General features: G+C 31.5%; 1 protein-coding gene across 1 annotated transcript in view; it reads right to left on the bottom strand.

Annotated features, from left to right (window-relative positions):
- The window catches only part of LOC118193455 (cell adhesion molecule Dscam1-like), an 809657-nt gene that overhangs the window by 257954 nt on the left and 525906 nt on the right, over nucleotides 1–25797 (bottom strand). The window contains exon 8 of the mRNA XM_085823336.1: nucleotides 3046–3253. Within this exon, the coding sequence (XP_085679462.1) occupies nucleotides 3046–3253 (208 nt within the window). The remainder of the gene's footprint in view (nucleotides 1–3045; nucleotides 3254–25797) is intronic.

The following is a 25797-nucleotide window of genomic DNA, read 5'->3' as shown; positions in this document are numbered from 1 at the left end:
CCTCCTATTTTGGTTGCAATCGGCTGCACCTAAAGTACATAAATATATATATATATATATATATACTCGGCTCAGTGATTTCAGTTTCTTTATTCTTAAACTAGCTGTTACGCGGCGAGCCTTCGTCTGGCTTCGAAATGTACTATAAAAATAAATAAAGGGAATACCAAACATTAAATTTAAAAACTGCACAGAACTTTACTCTGCAGAACAATTTTATCAAAAATATAAACAACATCAAAAAATAAAAAAACGGAAATTTCAAAAAAAATGTGTTATATATAAAAAGGTTACAATGAAATAAGCAATGTCCCTTAACACAAATATTAATTACCCTAATAAATAAATTAACCAAATGTCTGTTGCAAATTCTTAAGAATTCAAATGGTATAAAGAAAGTTAAAAACCTTATTTCCTGAAAAAAAAAAAAAAAAAAAAAAAAAATCATGCAAAACATTTTACATAAATAAAATTATATATAATTAAAACATAATATAAAATTTATAATCAAATAAGCAGTAAATCTCATATTTTCAAGAGAAAACTGTCAGCAGTCCAGTATCCAAATCAATGAATAAAAAACTGTTGCCCAAACCACATTTCTAAAAGAATGGAACTATTCAAAATGAAGCGATTTCATCAAAAAAGATAAAATGAAAAATATATATATATATATATATATATATATATATTATGTTGCTCTTATCTTCCGGTTAAGATTTTTATGACTTTAGTAAATCTGCATGCAATATGTGTAGAATTTTCCACAATTTAAAAGTTTTTGAAGTGCAGCTAAGCCTAATTATTTTTACTATAGCAGCGATATTTGTTTACAGTTGAAACTTAAGGGAATAGTGGATTTTTTGCCAATCTAGAGAAAATAAGCTTCGCAATAACGTAGGTAACGCCTTCTTTTATTATTGCAAATTAAATCATGCTTAATCCATTCTGGAATTTATTCAAGGAAATAAGTGTTTAAGATTTACTTCGTAATTTTTAATATAGATTTTTTTTTTTTTTTTAATTTCCTGTCCCGAGGTAAGAACTGAATTAATTAAATGAGAAATACGGAATCGTCTATGAAAAACTGTTTCCTTGTTTTGTTTGTTTATTTGTTTAGATTTATTATAGTATTTGAATAGTGCATGTGGCAACGATTAGATAATTCTTCAGATAATTTAAATTTTCTGCATTCTGATTTATAAAATGAATGACTTGTAACGCTGTTAAGAGAACCTAGTGTCAGAGTGTCGCTATGGTAAACAAATATAGTGAATTTAAAGAGTGCATTTATTCTATTGTGGTTTATGCGTTATCGTATCGACGAAGTAGATTTAATTCAATCCAACAAGTGTAAATGAAATGCAAGGAAAAATGCGTATAATTTAATATTCCTTTCAAGGAAGCCATGTGGTTTACACAACAAATTTTGTATATAAAAAATTGAGTGGTTAGTTAGGTATCAAATATGTGTAATTCTACATATTAACCCATCAGTTAGTGAATGACGGAAAAGGTAATAAATTGGTAAAGGTGGCTATGAATTGGTTTGGTTTGGTTTGCATAATTATGCAAAGGACACAAGGACTACCCGCCTAAGGGGAAGGACTTTCTAAGGGAAACTGGCCTTTGTGGAGGACATTTCAAACTGGGAAACTTCTAATACTTTGATGATACTCTTTCGTTTATACGTTACACGTGGTGAAAACTAGTAAACCGCCAATGCAATCAGCGCGTTATTCGTACACCGGATCGAACTACCAGTGCTTAGTGACATTATCGTTTGGTCGGTGATTGACGCCACATCATGAATTAAATTATAGCAATGGGGATAGGGAGTTATGAAATTATCTATAACCCGACTTCTAAACAAAAATATAATTTCTTATAACAAAAGAAATATTAAATCAGATTAAAAGCAGAACTGCGCTTATTTTTTTTTAAATTCAAAACCTATATCAAATTAGAGGCATATACAGAAGTAAATAAAGGAATTTTAAAACATAAGTTAATTTCAAGCCATTTTTCGGCTGAATTTCTATCAGGGCAGTTGAAAAAAAAAGAGACCTATATATATATATATATATATATATATATGTATGTATTAAAACAGATGTGATATATAGTAAACATATTAACGTGTATACGAGTCAATTTCCCTTAGAAAGTCCTCCACGAAGACATCCCACCCCTTAGGCAGATAGCCCTCGAGTGCTTTGTCGTAATCTAATCTAATAAAATAATCGTACAAGGAAATAAAAACTATTCGAAATATCTGAGGAGCACCCATGATGAATGATAGAAAATCGCAAAATTGTGATTGGGATCTCTTAATACAATAAGGACAGATTTCTGTCTATGCCAAGAGACAGCTTTTGTCTATTAAAAATAGTAATGGCTATTAGTGTTGTGTTATACCTGAGCTGAGTAATAAATGAAGAGTACAGACAGATGCGCAATATTGATTAGTGCAGCTGACGAATGTCAAATATAATCCTTCATTTTTAATGTGTTTAAATTACAATAACGGCCATGGAGGGATATAAGAGGTCATCTTACGGACTACATCAGTGTATTGTTCTGATAATATATAATTTAATACAGTAATTTAGTAATGTAATAAATGTAGTTACTAATAATTTCTTTGTATTTATTTATTTATGCACTGTCGCTTTTCAAATGATTTATAACGGTAATATTATCACAGTTTCTATGGTTTGATCATGGTTTACGTGACGTAGGCCATCACACAGGTAACAGTTCGCCTTTAGCGAGCATACTAAATATTTCCAGTTTCTATCTGAATAATTATGCTTACACTACATTTTATAATTATATTTTATATACGGAAAAACGTTTATGAGTGAAAAGCTCTGAGTAAGAATTAAAAACTAATTTTATTGTTGTAAAATGAAAAAAATTAAATTAAAATATTTTATACCTATTAATTTAGCAATAATCACTGCTATTAATTTGTTTTTCATATGCAAAAATAATCATGGTTATTATTAGTACCGCGTTAACATATCGTTAGAGAATCAGTACCTGGTAATGTTAATGAAACTGATGACACTGCCTTCTCGACTGACGTAATCGCCAACTCGAATCCTGCTAGTGTCTTGAACAGGATTCTCATATGAATACCACGTGATTTGAGGAAGAGGATTTCCAATAGCAGAGCAACGAAGAGAGACTGAATCTCCGGGTTTTACAATGAGCTCCTCGAACTTGCTTAACAAAACCGGTGGCTCAGCTAGAAGAGGAATATAATATTATAAGTCTCATGAGACATTAAATAATTCATAAGCAAAATCAGTCGTATATTCAAAGTAACAGGGCAAAAATGCAATTACACTAATAATATAGAAGTGTGGAAGATGAAATTTCATTGTAGAAAAACTAATGTGTTTATCCTTTTTATTAAGTTTTTAATTCATTAACAGTATATGCTTATTTATTTTTTGACGGCTTTTCCTTTCTCTATATATTTCATAGTTTGCAATTTGCTCTTACTCCTGAAGAAGAGATGCTTATATCCCACTTCTTTCAAAGTCAATAGGATTTATTTAAAACCAAAGCACTCTACGTATTTTGGTACAATTTTGCTTAATTCTTTATGATTTGAGAAGTTTAACCAACTGCAAAAATTAATGCTATAAATTTATGGAACATATCCACACTGCATATTAGTGAGAACTTATTCAAATTTTGATTCAATAATTAAAACTTGAATCGTAAAAGAAGTACAGATATTGGAAAAATTTAGATACTTTAATAGGTATATAGAATAATTATGCAAACTTCTTTAAGTAAAACGAAAATCATAGCATCCGAAAATGCGTTGAAATAGTGGCTCAATTTTAAAAATTTGGTGACAGCGTTTCCTGATATATCATAGGCGAGACGCTCAATTTTGTTTTGTTTGTTTGTTCTCTGATATATTTCCTAGATGCTTATTTTGTACATCATACTATGATGCACAGAGATGCATATAAATGTATTACTATGTCAAAGACATGAATCGGTCTTTCTGAAAAGGAAAAGCATGTTAAATCTGTAAACACTGTTTTTTCTAAAAACAAAAATTTCGAAGATTTGTAGTTTTGGGCTTGGCGTCAATAAAACGTATAAACAGTTAATGCCGTGTTAGCTTTAAGTGTATAAATAAATGCACTTAAAGCTAACACGATATATTTTTCATCAAGTAAGAATAAAAGTATAAAACTATGAAAAATATATAGTTCTTGCCAGTGTCGAATCATCTTTAAACTTTTAACATTATGAACAATATAAAATATGCAATTATTTTTATTGTGGCACAGAATAAACAACTTTGCTTTTAGTGAAAAGAATATTTTGACTAATAGTTTAACACTCCATGGTGTAAGATGATATTTCAATAAATTATTCTCTATTTCAAAAGTGAATTTTATATGGTAACTTCATCATTATAAAAATCGCTTTGGCAGTCATTTATATTCTTCAAGCCTCATTCAAAGCCAGCGAAACGAAATCATAATGGTTAATGCCATTGTAGTCGGACAAAAGGCGAACGTTGCGTAACACACAAAAAAATTTTCAAAATTCTAATATTTTAGAGTAGACAAAGTTAAGTCAAGGTAGTAAAAAATGCAGTTTGCAAAATGGTGAAATACAAAGCTATCTAAAATTAGAGTAATCGAATTTTTAACAACATGTTTTGAGCAAAATTTTAAAAAAAAAAAAAAATAAATCATAAATCAGCAGTTTCAACTCTTTCCCCCTCCGAAAAAAAATCAAGAAAATAAACGAGACTAGAAAGTTGAATCTTGCTAAATGCATTCAAGAGTAAATTAGTCCTGATTTGTTATGCAAAGAAAGGTAAGAAAAAACTAGTATTTGTATTAGAATAAATAAACAAAACAGCACATTCCAACGAAAATAATATTGCAGCTAAATGTAACGAAGAAATCAATAATAATGTACTTTTAAAAAGAAGTGACTGCTATTTTATACCTTCTTTCTTCTGAAGGCCAGAATGTCCGAGATGACCCTTCATTAAAATGACTACAACCGTCCGAAACGGCCGAGCTTGCGAATTTGCTTTCTTCCCTTCCCCTAAGGTATGCAGTAGCAGGTGTAGTTTTCCCAAATGTATTGTATCAGTTTATTACAGATAGCTTTCTAAAAGTCTAATGGGAGCTTCTCTGTTAGGAAGAAGAAAGAATGTCATTTGAAATATTCATACTTCTTTGTACTTTAATGGACCGGGGAAGGAGGAAACAATGGGACGCGTAATGAACGGGCACGAGCTTTTCGTTATTTTAAGCATACAGATTAGCGAAGGCTTCGATTTCTTAATCGTTAAGACAGCAGAATTATAAAATATAAAGTATAAATAATTTTATTAAGAAAGTAAAAGTATCATGTTTCCTAAAAGCAAAAGATAAAGCGAAACTAAGTGATTTTATATATTAACATTGCATATAAATATTCTTCTTGAAACTATGTCTATAATGATGGTTGATATGCTCATCATTTTATACTACATTAGAATGCACTGATTAAAATTATTTAAGCAACAATTAGAAACCTGCATTATGTAAGTTAAACCTGTTGCAATATTTACTATGTATATTGACATAGTCAGTGAAAGGAATATTATATTAAAGAATTGCTATGATCTCGAATTACTATGGTCTTTATTCCATAGTAATTCGATGTAATTCCATAGTAATTATGGTCTTTATTATTTAGTCTAGGCATAATAAATAAAGATCAAACTGCAAACTAGGCATTTCAGATCCCAGTTCAACATATCGAAGGGTTTATTAGTGAAATTTTAAAAAGCTAAATGGGAAAATTAAGAACTTTAAAAGCATAAAATTATTAAACTTAAGAAAAAAATTGCTATTTAATTTCCTCATGATAATTTTCGTTTAATGCCTTAAATATTAAACTTAGTTACGATTAGCTTGCTAATTGAAAAGAAAATTTCATTGGATTTTATAATATAGAACATAAAATCATGGATTTGAAACAAATTATTAAAATTAGCTGAGAGAAATGGCACAAAAATAGCTTACTATGGAATTATTTCATCACCGGTTATCGCCACATAGAAATGTATGTGCTTTTGTAATAAAGAAAACCGTTATATAAAACACAGCTAAATATTTATTTCGTTGGGTCACTTGAGCACCAAGCTTGCAAAAGATATTTCTCTCAAGAGGCAGTACTTCTTTTTTTCCATGACACGCAACTTGGTTACCGGAAAAAGAAAATAAAAGTTTTAGGAAGAAATGTCTTTTCATATGTTCGAAAGATCGAAGTAGCTATTTTGTAAGAATAACCTCGATATATGATTTTCCGAACGAACTATGTTGGAGTGCCCTATAGCTATTCGGTTATCTGCTTTGACATTCCCTTTATCTAATCGACTTTGAATACACCAAAAGCGGTACACGAATTAGAGACTTTCAGCTATTCGCTTGTTTTGGAATCTGTTCTTAAGAATGATACTTGATTGTGATTCACTTTCGCAGTAGTTACTGGTAATATAATAGATCCAACTGAGTCCTAGTTTTAAAATTGAGTATTGCAAACACTATTAAACAGCCATTTAATTGCGTATCCTTCACGTCATACCATATGATTGGTGATTTAGAAAGGAAACTGGTGAACTCCGCATGTAGTCATATGAAACGGATTTAATATCAATGAAGCTTCACGCTGCTTTGAGAAATGACTATGTATTAATACTAGCTCTTTACAGAATGTTTCAGGCTTACGTAATGATAAAACAGTTAGTTACAGGTTATATATATATTATTCCTGCATAATAATTCACTATCAAGACAAAACATATGAAAGTTTAGAGTGGCATTTATTCAAGTACATGTAGGTGTACTGGAGTCCTGAAAAATAGAAACCACATAGATCAGATACAGTTGAAATGGATTCATTAAATTATACAAAAATACTTAATAATTTAAATTATTATGCGTTTATCAAATTATAATAAGGGAAGCTGTTTGTCGAAGTGAACGTTAACTCCATAAGAAGTAAAATTTACTAATTAATCGAGATCATAAAGTTTCAGAAAAACTAAATTTTAAAGTTTTAAAAATTTGAATGTTACTACAAAAGATTAAAAAAAAGATGCCATTGTAAAAGATTGTTTTAAGTAATTTTTCTATCATGTATTTCGCTGAATGTAACTGAGAATAAGCTGATCGAATACGTGTATTATTTCACCTTTATTATGCAAAATGAAAATATTATACTCTTACCGATACTTTTATTCATTTATTTTTTTAACTAAAGTAAGAATAAAAAAAAATTATCCTGTACAAAGTACGTAATATTTTGTAGCAACATCTATTAGTAATACCATATTTAGTATTACGCTAAATTTTAGAATAACGTTGATAACATCTTTTAGTATTACAAAACCGCATTTTAATACTTTGTAACTTATACCAGTTTTATATATTTTATTAATAAATACAATAAACACTAATAATTGTTTTTTCCCCTTAAAATTGCGATTCATTAATAAGCAAGTAAAAATTGGTTTATTTCAAAACACAAATTAAAAATTTCTTTTTCCCTTATGAATGGCAACATACAGAATAATAGTAATATCCAAGTAAGAGAGGAATTATCATTTATGTTTCGTCAAAGTGTTTCTGTTAAAGGTTTAAAACGCCAAATGAATTCTCTGTCACGTATGAAAATGAGAACTGCAGTAATAACATTTATTATGCGATAAGGATACAAATGTGCCTTTAGAGTCATAAGTTACATTGTTTACAAATGATAATAAGGTTGTTAAAAGTAAATTAGATTTGGTATAATTGTCTTTAAACTTCACAATTTATCATGCAGTTCAAATTATTTAAAACTGAAAATAAATTTTAAATCTTACACTTTTCCAAATATCAAAACCCTATGAAATATATATGAAATCTCCTTAAAGACTATATGTTTCGGGCAAAAGTAATGATTGTCATGGATATGTCATGTATAAAAAGCAACTGTAATACATATACGAAATTCTTGAAAGAAGTCTCTAAAGACTTTCTAGCGCCCAAATAATTCATAGTTGAATATATTATCTAAGAAAAGTAATTTATATAATGTATCAGATCTAACGCCGCTTCAGGTTTTTAAGGAATTGAAAAATAACTCATATTTGGCTTACGATTTTAAAGGTGCATTTTAGATATACTCCATTTGAACTAACGTTTTACTAAATTATGAAGAAGCATATCTAACAAAAGGATGAAATACTTTCCTTTTAAAGAATTAGTAATATGTTATAGCTGTAATTTAATTTTACATTCACAATTATGTTGCGAAGCATTTTACTTGAACATCATTTACAAAAGCTGGAATACAACAGTAACAGTATTTTTTCTAAACTTTTAAATTTAGTATCATTTTCCTTTCCTTCCAACTATGCGTATAACACAACTGTATATAAATCAAATTGATAAATATATGCATCTTCTGTATAAGCCCAAAAGCAATTATATTCTCAAAACGTAAATGCTTTCAAATCAGGTTTCAAGGATCCTCTTTCAAATACAAAATTGTTATATTCTCTTTTCTTACAAAAAATAGTTAAACGCCGCTTTGTAAATATTTAAGTTAACGAGGATTGTAGAGATTGGAATTTTAACTTTTTTTGAATAGAAGTGCATTCAGCATAATACTGCAAAAGAAATACGCTTCTTTATAAATAAACAATGTTTATATAGATGGAACAATTTCATAATGCTTTGTATATTTAGATCAAAAACAATTTTATTTTCTGAAATAAATACGCCGTAATTTTTCTTATTACAACTAGTTTAATATCTGTTATTTTTAAATGGGATTCTATAGCCTTAATTCCAAACAAAGAATTTCTTAAAAGTGTGGCATTAAAACTCAGAATAACATTTGTTACAGCTGCATATCATGCCAATAATGCTCAGTATCAAAAGGAAAAAGAAACACGCGAATGTGCTTAACATAATAAAGGGGTAATAAAGTTCTATTCATTAAGATGATATTCAAATAATTAAGAAAAGAAAAATAATTATTACACTAAATTAATATATACCAAGAGACCAAAAAAAAAAAAACCTTATGACCGAGGAAGGCGGTCATGCCACGCAGGGAATTTAAAGCCTTAAAGTGCTGCAATGATAATGATGATGACGATGATGATGATGACAATGAAATTTTAAAAATGACAACGAATTAAGTGAACTATGCGTAAAACACTGCGTTACGGAGACTGTATATAGGACTAGTATAACTTTTTAAATTATGTAACACAATTTTTTACATTACTTATGCATTATTTCGTTAGTTTGTTTTCAGCCCAAAGAATTTCAGCTCTGGGTGTAAAAACCCTTTTTATCAATCCAAAATAAAATTTTACAGATAGCACCAACTAATGCTTACAGAAGCCAATTCTTTTACTTGTAAATCAAATACTATGGATAAACTAAAGTTTAATTTAGGTCTAGCCTGACAGCTTCATAGTTTAACTAGTGCGCAAACTGATTCTGACCGAAGTCGGCGTAAACAAATCTAATGATAAGAATAATTCAATACCACAGTATTCTAATGGCTAGGGAATCATCTTAATGAATAGAACTTTATTAAAAGAGAGATTGAAATAAATAATTATTCAAACTTAGGTATTAAATACAGTTTCAATTCATGAGCAGATCAAAAAAACCCGTGCCGCTCAGTAGGATTGATTAAGACGTAAATTGTGAGATTCAATATTATCGCTAGAAAGTATCTCTGTTAGAATCTGTCTTCAGTATGGTGGCTGAGTTTTTGTTGAGTCACTTTTCCGCTTTTTAATACAACAATTTCTCATTTATCAAATTATAATCTACAAGTCTTCTAATTGTCATAATAAACTTTAAATTTTGGCCTGTTCTTTTGCGAATTTTGCATGTTTATGTGCATACGTTTTGTGCATGTTTAGAGTAATAGGTATTCTGGATAATTCTAAACTTCATAGTCTTCAGCGATTGAGCTCAAAATTCTATCTTTAAATCTTTGTACATATCCATGAAGAATTTAAAAAGGAATTTTCCCAAGTATTTTATTCACAATATTACTCACGTTTCTTTCTACTTTCTTAATTTTGCCTTATCAATTCCTTGTAAAAGTATTTACGTTTAAAATTACCATGGTGGACAATACAATTCAATGTTATCTCTTAGCCTTAGGCAGGGACGTAAGGTTTAATGCTTACAAAATTCCATTCTCATTGCAGGAAATCTTAAAATTTGTGTAAAATGGAATAAGATATAAGCATGGCTGTAAACTGCTTATTATAACTGAGAAAATGCCAATACTACTTATGTTTGTAGTTCTGTTTACATTAAAAATACGATAATGTACTATATACTAAAAATTGTCACGAGATTCTTTAAGAATAAGTTGTGTGCAGGCCTAATAAGTTATTATAACATTTGTATGTTGTAATAAACGCTTGCTGTCTTTTCCCAACACCTCATAAATGATTAACTTAATTATCCAAATACACGAGAGGTTGATATAAGGGATATAAGGTCAAATATATTTTCCTTTGCAAACTTCTGCTTTACAAAACCACAGAATTATTAATTTATTCATGAAAAATGAAACTTCATTCGCATAGAAATTTCAGTCTGAAACGTCCAGATTACCATTTACGCAATTATTTCAGAACTTACAATTTAATATCGGCATGTAAATTTCCGTTTAACACCTAAAAGTATATAAGATATATATATATATTTCCGCAGAGTGTTGCCATTGCTTGGTTTGAAATCGTTGAGTTTCTTAATCGAAAATTCGCTAAAGTTTTACAAAATATAAAATCGATACTAAAACAGATTCCGAATTTAGGCTTCCAGATGTCCATATTTGGGTCGAAACATACTTTATTCAAAATTTGATGGCTCTAGATACGGTTGTTTTATCACAATGCGAGAAACATACATAAATTTATGCAGATTATTCATTATTTGATTTCTTAAGTATAACACAGACCTGTAATATTTGATTGCAACAATTTGGAAAGCGGACCGACATTTAAAGTTTTCATTGCATAATACCAAAACGAAATTAGAAACTCTTCTGGGAAACACCTTTGGGCTAAAAGAAAATTTGAAAGCTTCCAGATTTTATATAACCCCCAAAAGGGCGTTTTTTAACAATGTGTGTTTTACTTTTATTTAGTAAATATCATGTTCTTCACACGTAAATCATAATCAACAATCTAACAGCAATATCGCAAAATATTTACGTACATTATTCAAAATTTGATGGTTCTAAGTACCGTTGTTTTATCTTAATGCGAGAAACGTTTACTTATACACTTATGTAGATTCTTCATTTTTTATTTCTTTTAAATATAATACAGGCTATAATATTTGGTGGCAACAATTTAAAAAGTGATTCGCCGTGTAAAGTGAATTGATGGAAAACGAAATTAATAGCCCTTCTGAGCTAATGCCTTTTAGGGGTAAAAATCTGAATCTGAGCAATTACGATAACTCGTTTAAAAATTAGGCGTAAGAAATTAAAGCTACAGGGCATACAAAACTTACACGTAAAATAAGCTGTTTAAACTCCCTAAAAGGATTTATCGAAAGAATTGTTGTGATTCTCTCTCAGCGTAATTTAGCTCGGAACTCTGATTTGTCCACTAGTATTTCATAAAAGAAAGACTTAGTTCTTCGATACATACACTGGTGTTCAAAACTATGTATTTTAAAATGTCGTTGGTTGCATACAGAAATTATGAACAGTTTTTAACGAAATTTAGTGAGGCTATTGTCTGATTAAATACCAAAAATTTGCCATGGAAACGTAATGGTATACATGCATGATATTGCGTAAGAACCATCGTAGCAAAATGTCTAAAATAGAGCTTGTAATATCGAACAAAAAAGAACGCTGAGAGGAGTTTGGTCTCTTCTAATATTTGTGCAGCTCTCAGAACGTGACTTCATGCTAGAGATGAGGCAATTTATGAGTCCCTGTGGCAATCGTCTCACTCCTGCAGCAACGCGATTTTCAGGCTCTAGAGGATTCTGAGAGAAATTAAGCGAATTGAAATTACTTTTCCAAGATATATTCTATAGGGTTTAAGGCTCGAAACCTTTCTGTTCAATTCGTTCAGCTAACATATTCCCTTTTTAGACATTCGTCCATTAAATTAGCCTTATATTGATGAGCGTAGTTGCTCATGAAAATAAACATAGGTCCAACTACACAGGTCGAAGATTTTCCTGACAATGCAGTCTCAGGGAAACTGCAAATTTATATTCGCAGCGTCCTTTATAACTTTCGATTCCATAAATTGCTGTTAGAGGCGCATTAGATCATAGAAAGTATACCATTTGAAAAGCCAATACTCATGCAAATCTTGATAAATTTTTCGTGATCTCAATTTAACTTATAATCATTTTAAGAGTTCAAATATTGTAATATATATAGCAATATATGCATCATTAAAAATATTTACCACATTTGAAAGAGATTATGTAAATTTCTGATATTAAAGCTACTGAAAGACTACCAACTTGCGAATCGATATTAGCCCAGAACTGAGTGTAGTATGTCGTCGTTAAAAAAAAAAAAAAAAAAAAAAAAAAAAAAAAAAAAAAGTTTTAGCAAGAAACTAGAAAGAGAACTCCTTCCTTCTGTCATTGATATTAGCCTGAATGAAGCCAACATCTTCTGCATGTACGCATATTCTTCACACAATTCCTACCCACATATATGGATTTTTACAAAAGGTTATATAGTATAGTTAATTACTTTTAAAAGTGCTTTCATTTTAAAATCATATTTTTGGCTACAGTATATAAGATCTGGCCTTCTTAGTTAATGTTATGGCGCCTTTTGAAAGATGCCATACGCAAATGAAATTTACCAAAAATCCTAACCTAACTCAGTAACATTGCGTTGTCATTTAAAATTTCAGGATTAACCTCGTGTTGATAACTGGTGATGATCATGAGTAGTGATAACATAATAAAATAAAACATACAATTGTTATTCCAAGAAAAGCATGACATTTATTTATCAAGAGAGTACTTTAAATCCTCAAAAATTATTGAAAATCTTCAATATATAAATTAAGAAAGAAACATTTCTTCCTGGGAGAAATCAAGAAAAGAAAAAAAAAGAAATCTGAATGGTTTCAGATTTTATATATGTCCAAAGGGGCGTTTTTTTAAAGTTTTATGTGTTACCTTTATTTATTAAATATCATGTTCTTCGCACTTAAACCATAAATTTCTGTTCAATAGCAATGTAGCAAAATAATTTTAAAATGAGTCTATCTTCAGAATTTCTGATACACAGTTCCGCGTGCTAGAGAAAGAAGGTTTCCCCCCCCCCGTAGATTGTTGTCATTGCTCGCTATCAAATCTATGAATTTGTTTCTCAAAAATTCGTTAAAGTTTTACAAAATAGGAAATCGATCATAAAACAAATTCCAAATTTCTAATTTGGTCTTCCACATGCCCATATTCTCAGTAGGATTACGTCATTCAAAATTCGATGGCTCTATGCAGCGTTGTTTTATCACCCTGCGAGAAATATACATTCATTTATGCAGATTTTTCATTATTTAATTTCTTCAAATATAATGCAGGACATTAACATTTGGTGGCATAGTTTGAAAAGTGAAACGGACCTTTATAGTGATTCAACACAAAATCGCAAAACGAAAACAATAGTCCTTCAGGGACAAAGCCCCTTTAAACTAAAAAAAAAAAAAAAAAAAATAGTATATATATATATATATATATATATATATATATAATTTGATTGCACTTGCGTCAGTATTTAGTTTAATATTTTCACCGTAATCTATTTCATTTTCTTAATCAAGTAATCGAATTATTTTCATAGAGGTGATTTTATAAAAAGTTTAGTAGAACAAAACATTTATCCAACATATAGCACATTAAAAATCAATCAAAACACAACTTTTAACAAAATTCTTAGAAGGATCATTTACACTCAATTTCAAACAAGAAGTATTTGCTTAATTTACAACAATTGCAATAAATTATTTCCTCAGTAAATATTACTTTGCAGCAAATACGAGAAGGTATTCTCAAATGTCGGAGCCTTAACTATTAAATATCTTTAAGTAGATATTTTTATTTCCTTGAGTCATAGTTAACTTAAAATTTTCCGAACGTTTCTTTAATTGCAGTACCAGTAAGGTAATCACTTAACAGATCATATCAACTCAAAAAAAAAAAAAAAAAAGTTTCAGATTTTAAATTACGTCCAAAGAAGCATTCTTTAACATTTTGTGTGTTACCTTTATTTATTAAATACCATGTTCTTCGCACTTAAACCATAAATATCAGTTCAAGACCAATATCGCGAAATAGTTTTAAACTGAGCATATCTTTAGAATTTCCAATACGCAGTCTCACGCGCTGGAGACAATTTTTTTTTTTCTGTACAACGTTGCCATTGCTCGCTTTGAAATCCTCGATTTGCTACTCAAAAATTCGATAAAGTTTTACAAAATATGAAATCGTTAATGAAATAAATTCCAAATTTCAAATTTGAGCTTCCGCATGCCCATATTCGCAGTAGGATTACGTCATTCAAAATTCGATGGCTCTATGTACCGTAGTTTTATCACAATGCGAGAAATATACGTATATTTATGCAGATTTTTCATTATTTAATTTCTTCGAATATAATGCAGGTCTTTAACATTAGGTGGTAACAGTTTGAAAAGTGAAATAGTGAAATAAACATTTACTATAGGGATTCAACGCCAAATCGCAAAACGAAAAAAAAATAGTCCTTCAGGAACAAAGCTCTTTCGCTCTTATATAAAAAAAAAAAAAAAAAAAAAAAAAAAAAAAAAAAAAAAAACCTCTTATTTCTCTTAACTTATTGAAGAATAAATTTTCATTTTTAATATTTTAAAAGCTTAACTATACAGAAAATTTACTTACCAATCGAAAGAAAACCAAATTTAACTTATCTTAAGAAAAAATTAGAAAATCCAGAACACTTCGAGAAGCCGTCTCCATCTTAAGACGAGTCGCCGCCCTCAGAGCACCCAGAATATCAACAGATCAGACGGTGCGGAGTAAAGATCTTTTTCCCTGCTAATGCCTCCTTCCCTGGAATAGATGGTAAATGAAGGCGAAAACATCCTGAAGAAGAGTAATTCGCTGTAGCAGGAATATGAAATAATTCATCGGATGGATTTGATTCTACGATCTTGAAGTGCATCCGTCTCAGGGTTTGATGGAAAAGGGAAAGTGAAACATCACTTGTATGGAGCACAGACTCCTAGGCATTATGCTTTTATAAGTATATATAGATGAAACCTTCCTCTCTACTTTTAACGGGCAAACTAGAACTGGTAATATCGTAAGGTTTCATTTCAGCTTCCCAAGGTCGAAACTAAGAGCTGAAAATTTTTTTTAGTCCTGAAACCAGGGAAAAAGCAATCGAACATCGTGAAAAGCCTGAAGCAACAAGCGAGAAGGGGCGAAATCCCGACTTGAAACTCCTTTTAGATATGACGAGACTGCCACATTGGCTAAACCCCAGAAATTGTGATAAACGCAGTTTCTACAACCACGGCCTCACTCTATGTAAAATTTACCTTTATTCCGAGGCGTTGAACTAAACACAATTTTAAACATCGCCAACTATCTCGCCGAGCTGGGACACCTGCTAAGGCAAACATAAACTAACCCCACCGGAAATGCTCTCACTGCGTATGCAAGAGAACTAGAAATCTTGTTAGAAATTGCGTTTTTACAATTTCTTCCCACAATGCAAAATGGACACGCAATGAAAAATGGAAATTTCAGTTAAATAATTTGTTATACCTTAAAATCTGTTAACGCTAGATTCTTGAATGTGATCTTAGATTAAAGAGATAATTTTTCTGCTTCTAGTGGTATAAATTATTAATGATTAAACTTAAGTAATATAAAATCAAGATTATTACGTAGAAAAGCATCCGATTCCATTGCGTGTTTCAGCGCTTTTACAAGCAACAAGTGAAAAGAACGTACCAATTCTTTCGTACAAAGCTCCAATTAAAAATTAAACGAACTTAGGACAGATATCAAATAAAATACACGTTGTGTAGCATAAATTTAGAATATTAATAAATTAAGTCATACTTTAAATAATTTAAGTGAAATTGCTATACAACAGTACCATATAATTAGACCAGAACTCTAGACGACTACTGGTGAATACCTGCAGTATCTTATGAGAACCACAGAGACAGGGAAAGGATGTAAAGCACCTTTTATTAATTAAATTAAAATTTAACAGGCGGCACCAATTAGTGCATAGAGCAGCCATTAGCTCTAACTTTAAACCAAAGATAACGAATGAAATAAAACTCATGAAATTTAGGTATAGCCTAAAGGCTTCACAGTATAACTAACCCGCAAGCCGGCTCTGACCGAAGTCGGCATAAACAAGGCTTATGGTAGCCTGAAAATACTGACCCTTAAATAATAAAAGTTAACAACATGGCCTTCAATCAGGCAGAACACGCTCTGATTTCACCCCATGAAACCTTTCTTAAAATACTTCCTTCTTTCTCCCTAATTTGAATATCGTGCGAGCTAGAAATTTACATTCTGACAGAGTTTGTGTTTTGTTTTCTTTATGTGATTACAGAGATGCCGTCGTGGAAGGATTTCAATGGGAAACTTTATCGTATACACGGTACACATGTGGGAAAACACGAAAACGTCTACGCAGCCAGCCCGTTCGCGGAATTCGATCCTCGGACCAAACTACAAGTGTTCAGCGACTTTGGACTCTTTCGGACAAGGAAATGGAAACGAGGCTGATATGATAGAAAATTTATATAAAAGTTATTGGTTAGAAATTTAAATTACCTATTTTAGTAACTAGTACTGGCAATTTTTTGATAGTGTTTTAATAGATTAAATTCGAGGCTATTTCAACAACTTTTATAATAATATAGAGTTTACATACAATGTAAACTCATAAATAGAGACATTTATTCCACTATCATCCTAAACTCTTATGCCAGTCCAGTTCGGAAATAAAAGAGAAAAAGGAATGAAGCAAAACAAATCGCTCAAACATATTTTTAAAGCAGGTAAACACACGTCTTGAAACAAATCCTTGACTAAATTATGTTTTTCCTTTAGAAACATTTTCAAATCTCTTCCTTGACAAAATATTGAATAAAAAATATTTTGGTCGCGTACGTAAGTGTATTTTTAAGAAGTACTTTGCTTTATCTCTTCAGCTGCTTAAAAAACATTTCGGTTTATATAATATATTTACATTTGATTAGTGGATTTTTATCAAAATGTAGCATTGAATAAAAAATAAAATTCCTGCAAGAAATGAAAGTATTAATAATTAAAATCTGAATACAAATTTTGATTTGATGATACCAATATTAAATTACCTTTCCTATATAGGTTTTTTTTCCTTACTTTAAGACCTTGAAATTTTGTAATTACTTCTCACCGATGCATTGGTGCAATTCTTCTAAGAATATTCTTAGAAGTTATTTTGTCATCAATTTCAGTCAGCTAATAAATGTTTAAAGCTTTAATTTCTATGCCTGTTAATCAATTTTATATTAAAATTACTCTTGAAATTTCGACAATTATCCTTGTTTTTACTAATTATATTTTTAATGAATTTTACAAAAATTATCAGAAAATACATTTTTGTCATAGTTTAAAGTAATTAGGTTTTAATTGTGAGCTCATTAACTCAAATTAGAAATATACTTGCATTTTTAGAACAAAAGATTGGGATTCATTTTTTTCTTATGGTATAAAGATATATGTAGGTTCTTATTTAACTATCACAAAGCCTTGAGCACCATTCAGGTGACATTACGACTTTGCCCAGTTTCGCCCCCCAATTTTGATAGTGGGGAAAAGCACCGACGGTCTCCCACCTCTCTTCACCTATTACCAACCTCTCGAGAGGAATTTTGGCTCGACATATATTTAAAGTACCCTATGCTGCTAAGACACTGTACATTTACATACATCCATGCCTTTTCTGGGATTCAAGCTTGCGACCTTTCATTATTGCAGTAAGCTCCTCTAAATATATATATATATATATAATGTTGTATGAACTTAAATCCATTTAGTGCGAATACAAGTTATTATTACTTGCGCAATTGCTGCAAAGTTAGTTAATAATAATTTATTTCCTAAATAATATTGATTAATTGATTATATTATCTCCTAAGTTTAATTAAAGTAGAATTATTTTAAAAGTGTGCATCCATACTGGTAAGTTATATTTTGAAAGATGTTTTGAAGTAATTTGAAAGCAAAATGTTAATAATGTTTTAACGGGGACTGGAGTTAAATCATCACGAGGAATAATATTACAATTGTAAAAGTAAAAATTAAAACATGTAATTATTGTCATTGATCGGAAATTAGTTGACTTTTCAAGGGGAACAAACCAACTCCCGTTCAATGATCAATAATTGATAAAAATACGTAAATATGAAAGTGTTTCGTCTTTACTCGAGTTATAAGTTAAAGCCAAACCGGCAATTCTAGTCAGGCCAAATATTTCCGCGAATAGTTGTTACTCAAAGAACTGATTCTCATGAAGCATTTTAGTCAATTCAATTTGGAGTAAAAATCAATTACTGTAGAGAAATCTTGTAAAACTCGAGTAATCGTCCCCGACACTATCATCTTTATGTATTTGAGTACTATATTATTTGTAGAAATTAAACATTGGAAATTGTCATTATGAAATCGAAATCAAAGTAAAGTTGAAATAAACATAGAAGATTATAAAAAAGATAAATAATGCAAACTTTGCAAAAACAAATCAAAGAGAACATAAAAATAATATAAAAATAAAATAGAAAATAATATAAATAAGATCAGTGAATGTACATGAAGATATAAAGGCCAGAAAGGTATTAAGTAACTTACATTCTTTCTAGTTGGGAAGTTGGCAGTGTGTTCTCTTCGTGTCTGACTCAGAAGTGTAGGGTGTCCGAAAATTCTTAGCGGCAGTAGGGGCTTTGAATTATATCAGTCGGTAAGACTTGGTTGAAGAAATTTATGGTAGTGGGTGGGACTTTGAATTCTTGAGGGATGTATTTTGTGGAGTTCTTATCTGAGAGAGACCGTCTGTTAAGATTTTTTTAAAAATACTAGTGAATGGAAATTAATTAATTTCTGGCTAATTGTCGTGTCGCAATGATTAAGAATTTAAGAAAGGAAAAAGGCATTTTCGCTATCCAAGAGCTAGTAGACAGTCTAAAGGCAGGAAATAGGCCCATTTTTTTAGTAACAGTATATGTCTGAAGACAATTAGCTTTTTACAATATATACAATTGAGTAATTACACTATATACAAATCTTTCAACTGACAGTCATCCAACTTATACCGCCTTCTCAGGTTTAGGAATAAATTATCATATCCCTATCAGTTAAATGATTTAGAGTGAGTATTTAACGCCTGCTCTTTTAAGGCAATGGTTGATAAATTGAAAGGGAATTAGATTATTTTTGAGAATTTTGATAAGGATCAAAATTTCGCGTTGTAAATCTATTGTATCTGTGCATATAGTTTTAATTCGTTGTATTTGATTAATTATAGTATTGTTAATTACTTTTTTGGATATGTTGGAGTTCCAATTTATTAATTTGTTAGTATTGAAATTGACGTTTCTTGTTTTGTCAAAAAGTAAAATTTTTTTGTAGTTAATGATTTGAAGATCTAGAAAGTCTATGCTATTTTGTGAATTATTAGTTTTATTAAGTTTAAGACAATTCGGATAAATGTCGGAGTTTTCAATTTTACCAAAATTATTAATTGTAATAAGGTCATCAATAAATCTGTAGGTGTGTTTGTAGTAATTTAACTCTTGTGGTTGTAGATTTTTTTGGAAGTTAAATTCTTTGACAAATAAAAAGATATTACAGATCGCGGTGCTGGAATGTAAGCCCATTGGCAATCCTCTGACTTGTTTAAAAAGTTGATTTTGAAACTTGATGTAGTTATGAAAAAGTGTGCATTTTAGGTAGGTTTTCCATTTGTCAAGAGTCATGATATTGAGTATATTAGGGAAAAGTTTTGGTAGATCAAGTAGACTGGTATAGATTTCTTCTAGAGGAAGTGAGGTATATAAGTTTTCAAAATCATAGCAGTTGATCCGGGGTTGAATCTCTGAGAATGGGCAGGCTACATGTGCATTTTCGTAGATTTCTCAATGTATAACGCGTATACCAGCCAGTTTCTCCTAGAGAGTCCTCCACAAAGGCATTCCTCTCCTGCGATAGTTAAATAAACCAAACCAAATTTTGTTTTAATATCTTTGAGCTTTATTTAATAGCTATTAGCTTTCCGCCATTACAAGGGCCGGAAGTGTTGCCATTTCATTATGGAAGCACCTAATATGTGGCCATCGTTGCCTCCTCTGAAAGGACGGACAGTTACAATCATGACTTCTCCGGAATTCGAACCAGAACCCATCCCTACGGTAGTCAGAGCCACTAACCACTGTACTGGCTGGATAGCAAACTAAAACTTAATTTTGAAAGTAATTCTTATATTCCTGTGTTATATTTATTGCAAATGATATTTTTATCCAACTTTTTCTCGCCGCACATACGTATCGAGGCATTTCGAGATACAAGCATAATGTATGACTCATGATGAATCAGAAAAGTTGATTGAACCTACAGGAAATTGTAAAATATTGAAAAAAAAGTTAGCCATGTAAAACTTGATGATATCATCTTAGAGTTCTAAATTTAAGCACTTTTATCTTTATTGTAGGCAAAAAGTTCTATAAATATCGTTTAAAGAAAATTTGATTAACGAAAGGTAAATCATCCAAGTCAGAACATGATGGATTTGCATTGTGGAACGAAAAAGTAGTAAATAATGGAATCTAATTTTTTATAAATTTACAAATTTTAACTCATTTTTATTACTACTAACAAAATTAGATCAGACGACACACTCAAGGTACCAAAAATTCTCTAAATTGTAACATAAAATAAAATCTCAAAATTTTCTTTTAAAATTATGTAAAAATTATTTTTAAAAATTAAATTAAAATAATCTAAAAATTAGTAAAAATTAAATTAAAATTTTCTAAAATTATTAAAAAATTAAATTAAAATTATCTTAAAATTTTCAAAGACGGTTATTTAAACTTCTTGGTAATATGATAAACCTGCTGTATTGAAGGAAGATTTAAGAGGGTATAGATTTTTATAGAGTTCCGTACATATTCACATACATTAATATGCATTAATGAGTACTAATAATGTTAATTACTTTCCACAAAATACACATAAATTATCTGATGATTTGATAATGTAACGCAGATGAAAAACATTTATACAGAATCCAATTTTCCAAAAACATTTAGATATTTAAAATGCTGTTAGATTGTTTGAATACTTAGCAGTAACATTAATTATTTTCTGCAAAATGCGAGAAAGCTTCCTATCTTTTGATGTCATAAATTTCATACTATTCTCTAAAATGTTATTAAAGACGTAGAATCATTAGGTTAGTTTGACGCAGGATACATTAAAAATGAGCGATGCCCTTATCGGAATTCGAACACTGGGCTTCTCGAATATGCTTCTAATTACCCCAAGAAGTCATATAAAAAGGAGGAAGAAAATATCTTATTCACTCCTCCTTTTAATGGGCTACTGAGGATGAACGGATGAAGTCGCGAAATCATGTTGGTGACGAAACGTCCACCCATTTTTAGGGGTCGGGCGCCACTGTAGAATCATTAGAATTTTTTTTTTTTTTTTTTTTTTTTTTTTTAAGCAGAGGGCAGGAAAAATGTGCTATGCCCTCGTCAGGAGTCGAATCCTGGACTTCTCAATTACGTGTTGAGTACGCTTCCAAATTACATCACGAAGGAATGCGGAAAGAAGGGAAAGAATACATTATAATTTTTCAGATTTATGTCTTATGTGATATAAACCATTTAATCTCATTTTGTTTAAAATGATTAAAGCCTAGAACCACTGCTTTCTATTTCCTATTGCTATCATATAAAGTTTTGTATTTCCTTTCTCAAAAGATGTGGTAAAAAACGTTTCAGCGTGAATTCAGAAGCAGAAGACGACGAACTCTTATTTTGCATCCAAAGCATACTGTAATCCATTTCTGCTTCTAAACAAAATAACTGGTTTGAAAATTCTAAGTCTTCTGTTTATTGTTGTGCAAATAAAAGCAAAACAAGTCGAATTCATGAAAAGAAAGACAGAGAAGAAGCCGTTCTTGGAGTACGGCGCGAAGATTGCTTTTGTTTCAAAAACAAATATCCTATCAAAAACTGTAAGCACGCATTACCAGTTATCATACGAAAACAGCATTATCTCAGAGAAAAGAGAAAACTGGTGTTCGATTTCCTTCGCGCATCTTGATAGGCTTGAAAATTATGATCACAATTCTTTTCTTTCCATTACATTGATCGCGGTGAAAGCCAGCTATGTATAAATCTCTAGAAGATTAATAAGGACCATGGAAGCTGTGAAAGATTTCCCATATATTCGGAGGGGATACCGAATGTTCGCTTTTTACAACACCTGCGGCTGACGTGTGAAAAATTAAATTCATGGATTGCATCATAATTCACGAGAATGTGGTGTCTCATTACTCAAAAAGAGGAATTTTTTTTTAATACTGGGTTAGTTTGAAAGTTGGTTCACATGCTTTCTTCAACTTGTGAGTTTTTTTACCCTTGGGGGAAGTATAAAAGTCATTCGTTTTTGTTTTTCGCTTTTTTTAATGCCGTAGGTGGTGATACATTGTTCACCGTTTACGTAGGATGTGATTATTATTTTTTTTTTCTTTTTGAATTTAAAGTTTTAGTCTTTAACTAATACTGGAGATTTTAAGCTCTGAGCATACAAAGAATTTTCTGCTCCCAAAGGCCAGTTTGCTCCAGACATTAATACTAACGTAGTGTTAAACTAAGGTAAACCTAACAACACGTAAAGCTGCATGGAAAAAAAATGAAATCGTAATAACAGTAATGTATTATATAATATAACATATATCATACATGTGTTATATTATACAATACAAAACATAGTAACATATAATATACGTCATATTAACATATAACATACGTAACTTAACATATGTAACGTAAACAATGCCGAAGCTGTGCGAATTGCCGAATTTGTGACATTCTCTAAAGTTTTTCTAAAATAAACCTGGTCTTGTGTACATGAAGAGAACTGCTACTCTTCTCATGGCACTCCCATCAGTTGTAGCTTAAAAACATAATCGAATTACAAAAATACGACAACGTACTGAGCATATTTAACATTGCACAATTGCTCATGGCTCGACATAGACAGAATACCTCATTTGGCGTTCATTGGGCGATTGACGCCCTGTTAGTAGTAGTAGTAGTAACGGAGGACGTGGACACCATCACTCTACCATTACGGTTAATCGGTTCTGCCCACGTCCGCCCTTATCTAGTATTTATTAATAAATCAAATTTTACATTGTAACAAGTAATAGTAAACATTGTAATAGTTTTTACATTACAAAACAAGTAATAGTTTTTACATTGCCATATAGTGTGCCATATAGTGCCATATAAAATAAATAAAAATAAAAATCTTAAAGTAGTACTTTATAGTCCTTCATGAAGTGTATCCTTGTAAGTAAATCTTTATAAAATTACGCCCTGTTAGTTGGTAGGTTGGTAACGGAGGACGGGGACGCCTGATGTCTAACAGAGGTAAACAGGCATGTGTCCCGCGCCCTCCACTAACCAGGAACAACTCCCTGGGGACTCAAGAGGCCACCTCGGGAGCTTTTTAGGATGTTAACAAGAGCATTTACATGGCCATACAAGGGCAGATTGCATTCGTTTTACCGTTTTGACATTTGTTGTTGCAATTTGCTATGGTAATTTTGCACATTCACAATAAAATTCTAATAAAAATACAAATTAAATATACAGATACAAAAATACAGTTACAAAATAATAGGATCAAAATACAGGCTCATAGGGAAAAAATAAAAATAAAATAAAATAAAATAAAATAAATAAAAATAAATTAAGTATTATGCATATACAGAAGAGGAAATGTTAAATGCATTTGATTGTACATTATTTGAAAGGTGTCTGTAATAGGGACTTATGTAAATTTTAGGAGTAGACTTATGTGTCTGAGAATGTGGAACTGCATGCTGACTTAGTTAGTGTATCATGTCTTGAGAGTTTTGGTTAATGAGGAGAGCACAAATCTTGGCCCATTCTCTTGAGCTTGTTAACAACTTTGCAAATTGTATTTACTGCCGGTTTGTGTTTTATAAAGGAGCGGTGATAAGCTTCACTATTGTTGATAGGAAGAGGGAGGTGATTTCCTGCTGTCAGATGGCATTCAAAAACATAGTGGTCTGGGGAGCCTTCCACTCCGCAGGCGCATATGTCATGGTTGTTATGCCATGTCTATTGAAGTAGGTCGGGAATGGGCCGTGTCCCGTAATATAAGCCGTAAGAGGAGCTATTGCAATGTTGCGTTCAGTGCTGACTTTCGGGAGGTAGCTGTATGTACGTCTTCCAGTTGTGCAGTGCGTCCAGTCTTCCTGCCAAAGATTTAGGCCTTGACCCCGTAATAGCCCTTTGAGGTAGGAAGGAGGGGCTGGGATTGTGATTTTTTCAGCTTCTGGATCAGTGGCTGCTTGCTTGGCCAGGCTATCAGCTGCTTCATTCCCCTCATTTTCTGCATGTACCTTGATCCATGTTAAGGAGAGATGTTTCTGCGGGTTGCGCTGTAAAAGTTGTGGTAATTTGATGATCAAGGGCGAGGTGTGGTTGTGATTATCTAGTGCTAGAAGCGTTGACATACTGTCAGTGAAAATTTTCGCCCGTTCTATATTATTATTGAAAATGTAATCTACCGCGGTTATAATTGCTTGCACCTCCGCTTGGAACACACTGTTGTTTAAGTCAAGGCGTCCTTTCCATACATGGATGATTCTTCCTTTGTCATAGTGTGCAAAGGCGCTGCCTACTCCATCTTCCTGCTTAGAGCCGTCGGTGTATATTTGCGTATCCCTTGAAACTCGCGTCATTGTCAGTGGCTGTATCCGTGAGATGTTAATTCTTATTCCTGTGCCTTTACGTGCAGGATGAGTGTGAAGAGTGCTACCTGGGCTTTGAAATTGCAGAGGGCTGTATGTTATGTTGCCAAATGTTGCATCTTTGCGGAGGTATATGAGGGTGGTGTACACTGCCTCTTGTTCTGCCCGTATGTGGAGTGGAATGAGCCCTGCAAGGACTGTCGCTGAGCTGGTGGCTGTGGTGCGGTACGCTTTACAAAGATTCAGGGCGAATGGTCGTTGAAGAGACGTAAGATGTTTGATCTTTCGTCCTCCCATCGGTTGGGCCCATACGGCAGCAGCGTACAAGACTATTTTTTCAGCTACCACATGGTAGAGGATCTTCTGAATATGATGATTCTGACCCCAGTTTTTACCTTGGAAGGCGCGGGCCTTTCTGGCTATAGCTGATGTTCTGTTTTTTAGTTCTTGGATGTGAGGGATCCAGGTTAGTTTTTTATCCCAGATTACACCTAGGTATTTTAGCGTTTGGACAACCTTTATGTTGGCTCCTTGTAGTTTGATGCAGGGGCGGCGCGTTGGATTCGTGCCTGCTTTGGGTATTATTATTGCTGATGACTTTGCGGTAGAGATTGTAAGCTTTAAGTTGCTGCAGATATTGGCGAGGAGGGAGCAGACTGCCCT

Source organism: Stegodyphus dumicola, chromosome 9 (assembly GCF_044657685.1).
Source record: "Stegodyphus dumicola isolate Sdum_Otavi_A_Nest chromosome 9, ASM4465768v1".
In the NCBI taxonomy this organism is placed as follows: Eukaryota; Metazoa; Arthropoda; class Arachnida; order Araneae; family Eresidae; genus Stegodyphus; species Stegodyphus dumicola.
This window is presented reverse-complemented; position numbering and strand designations above follow the sequence as displayed.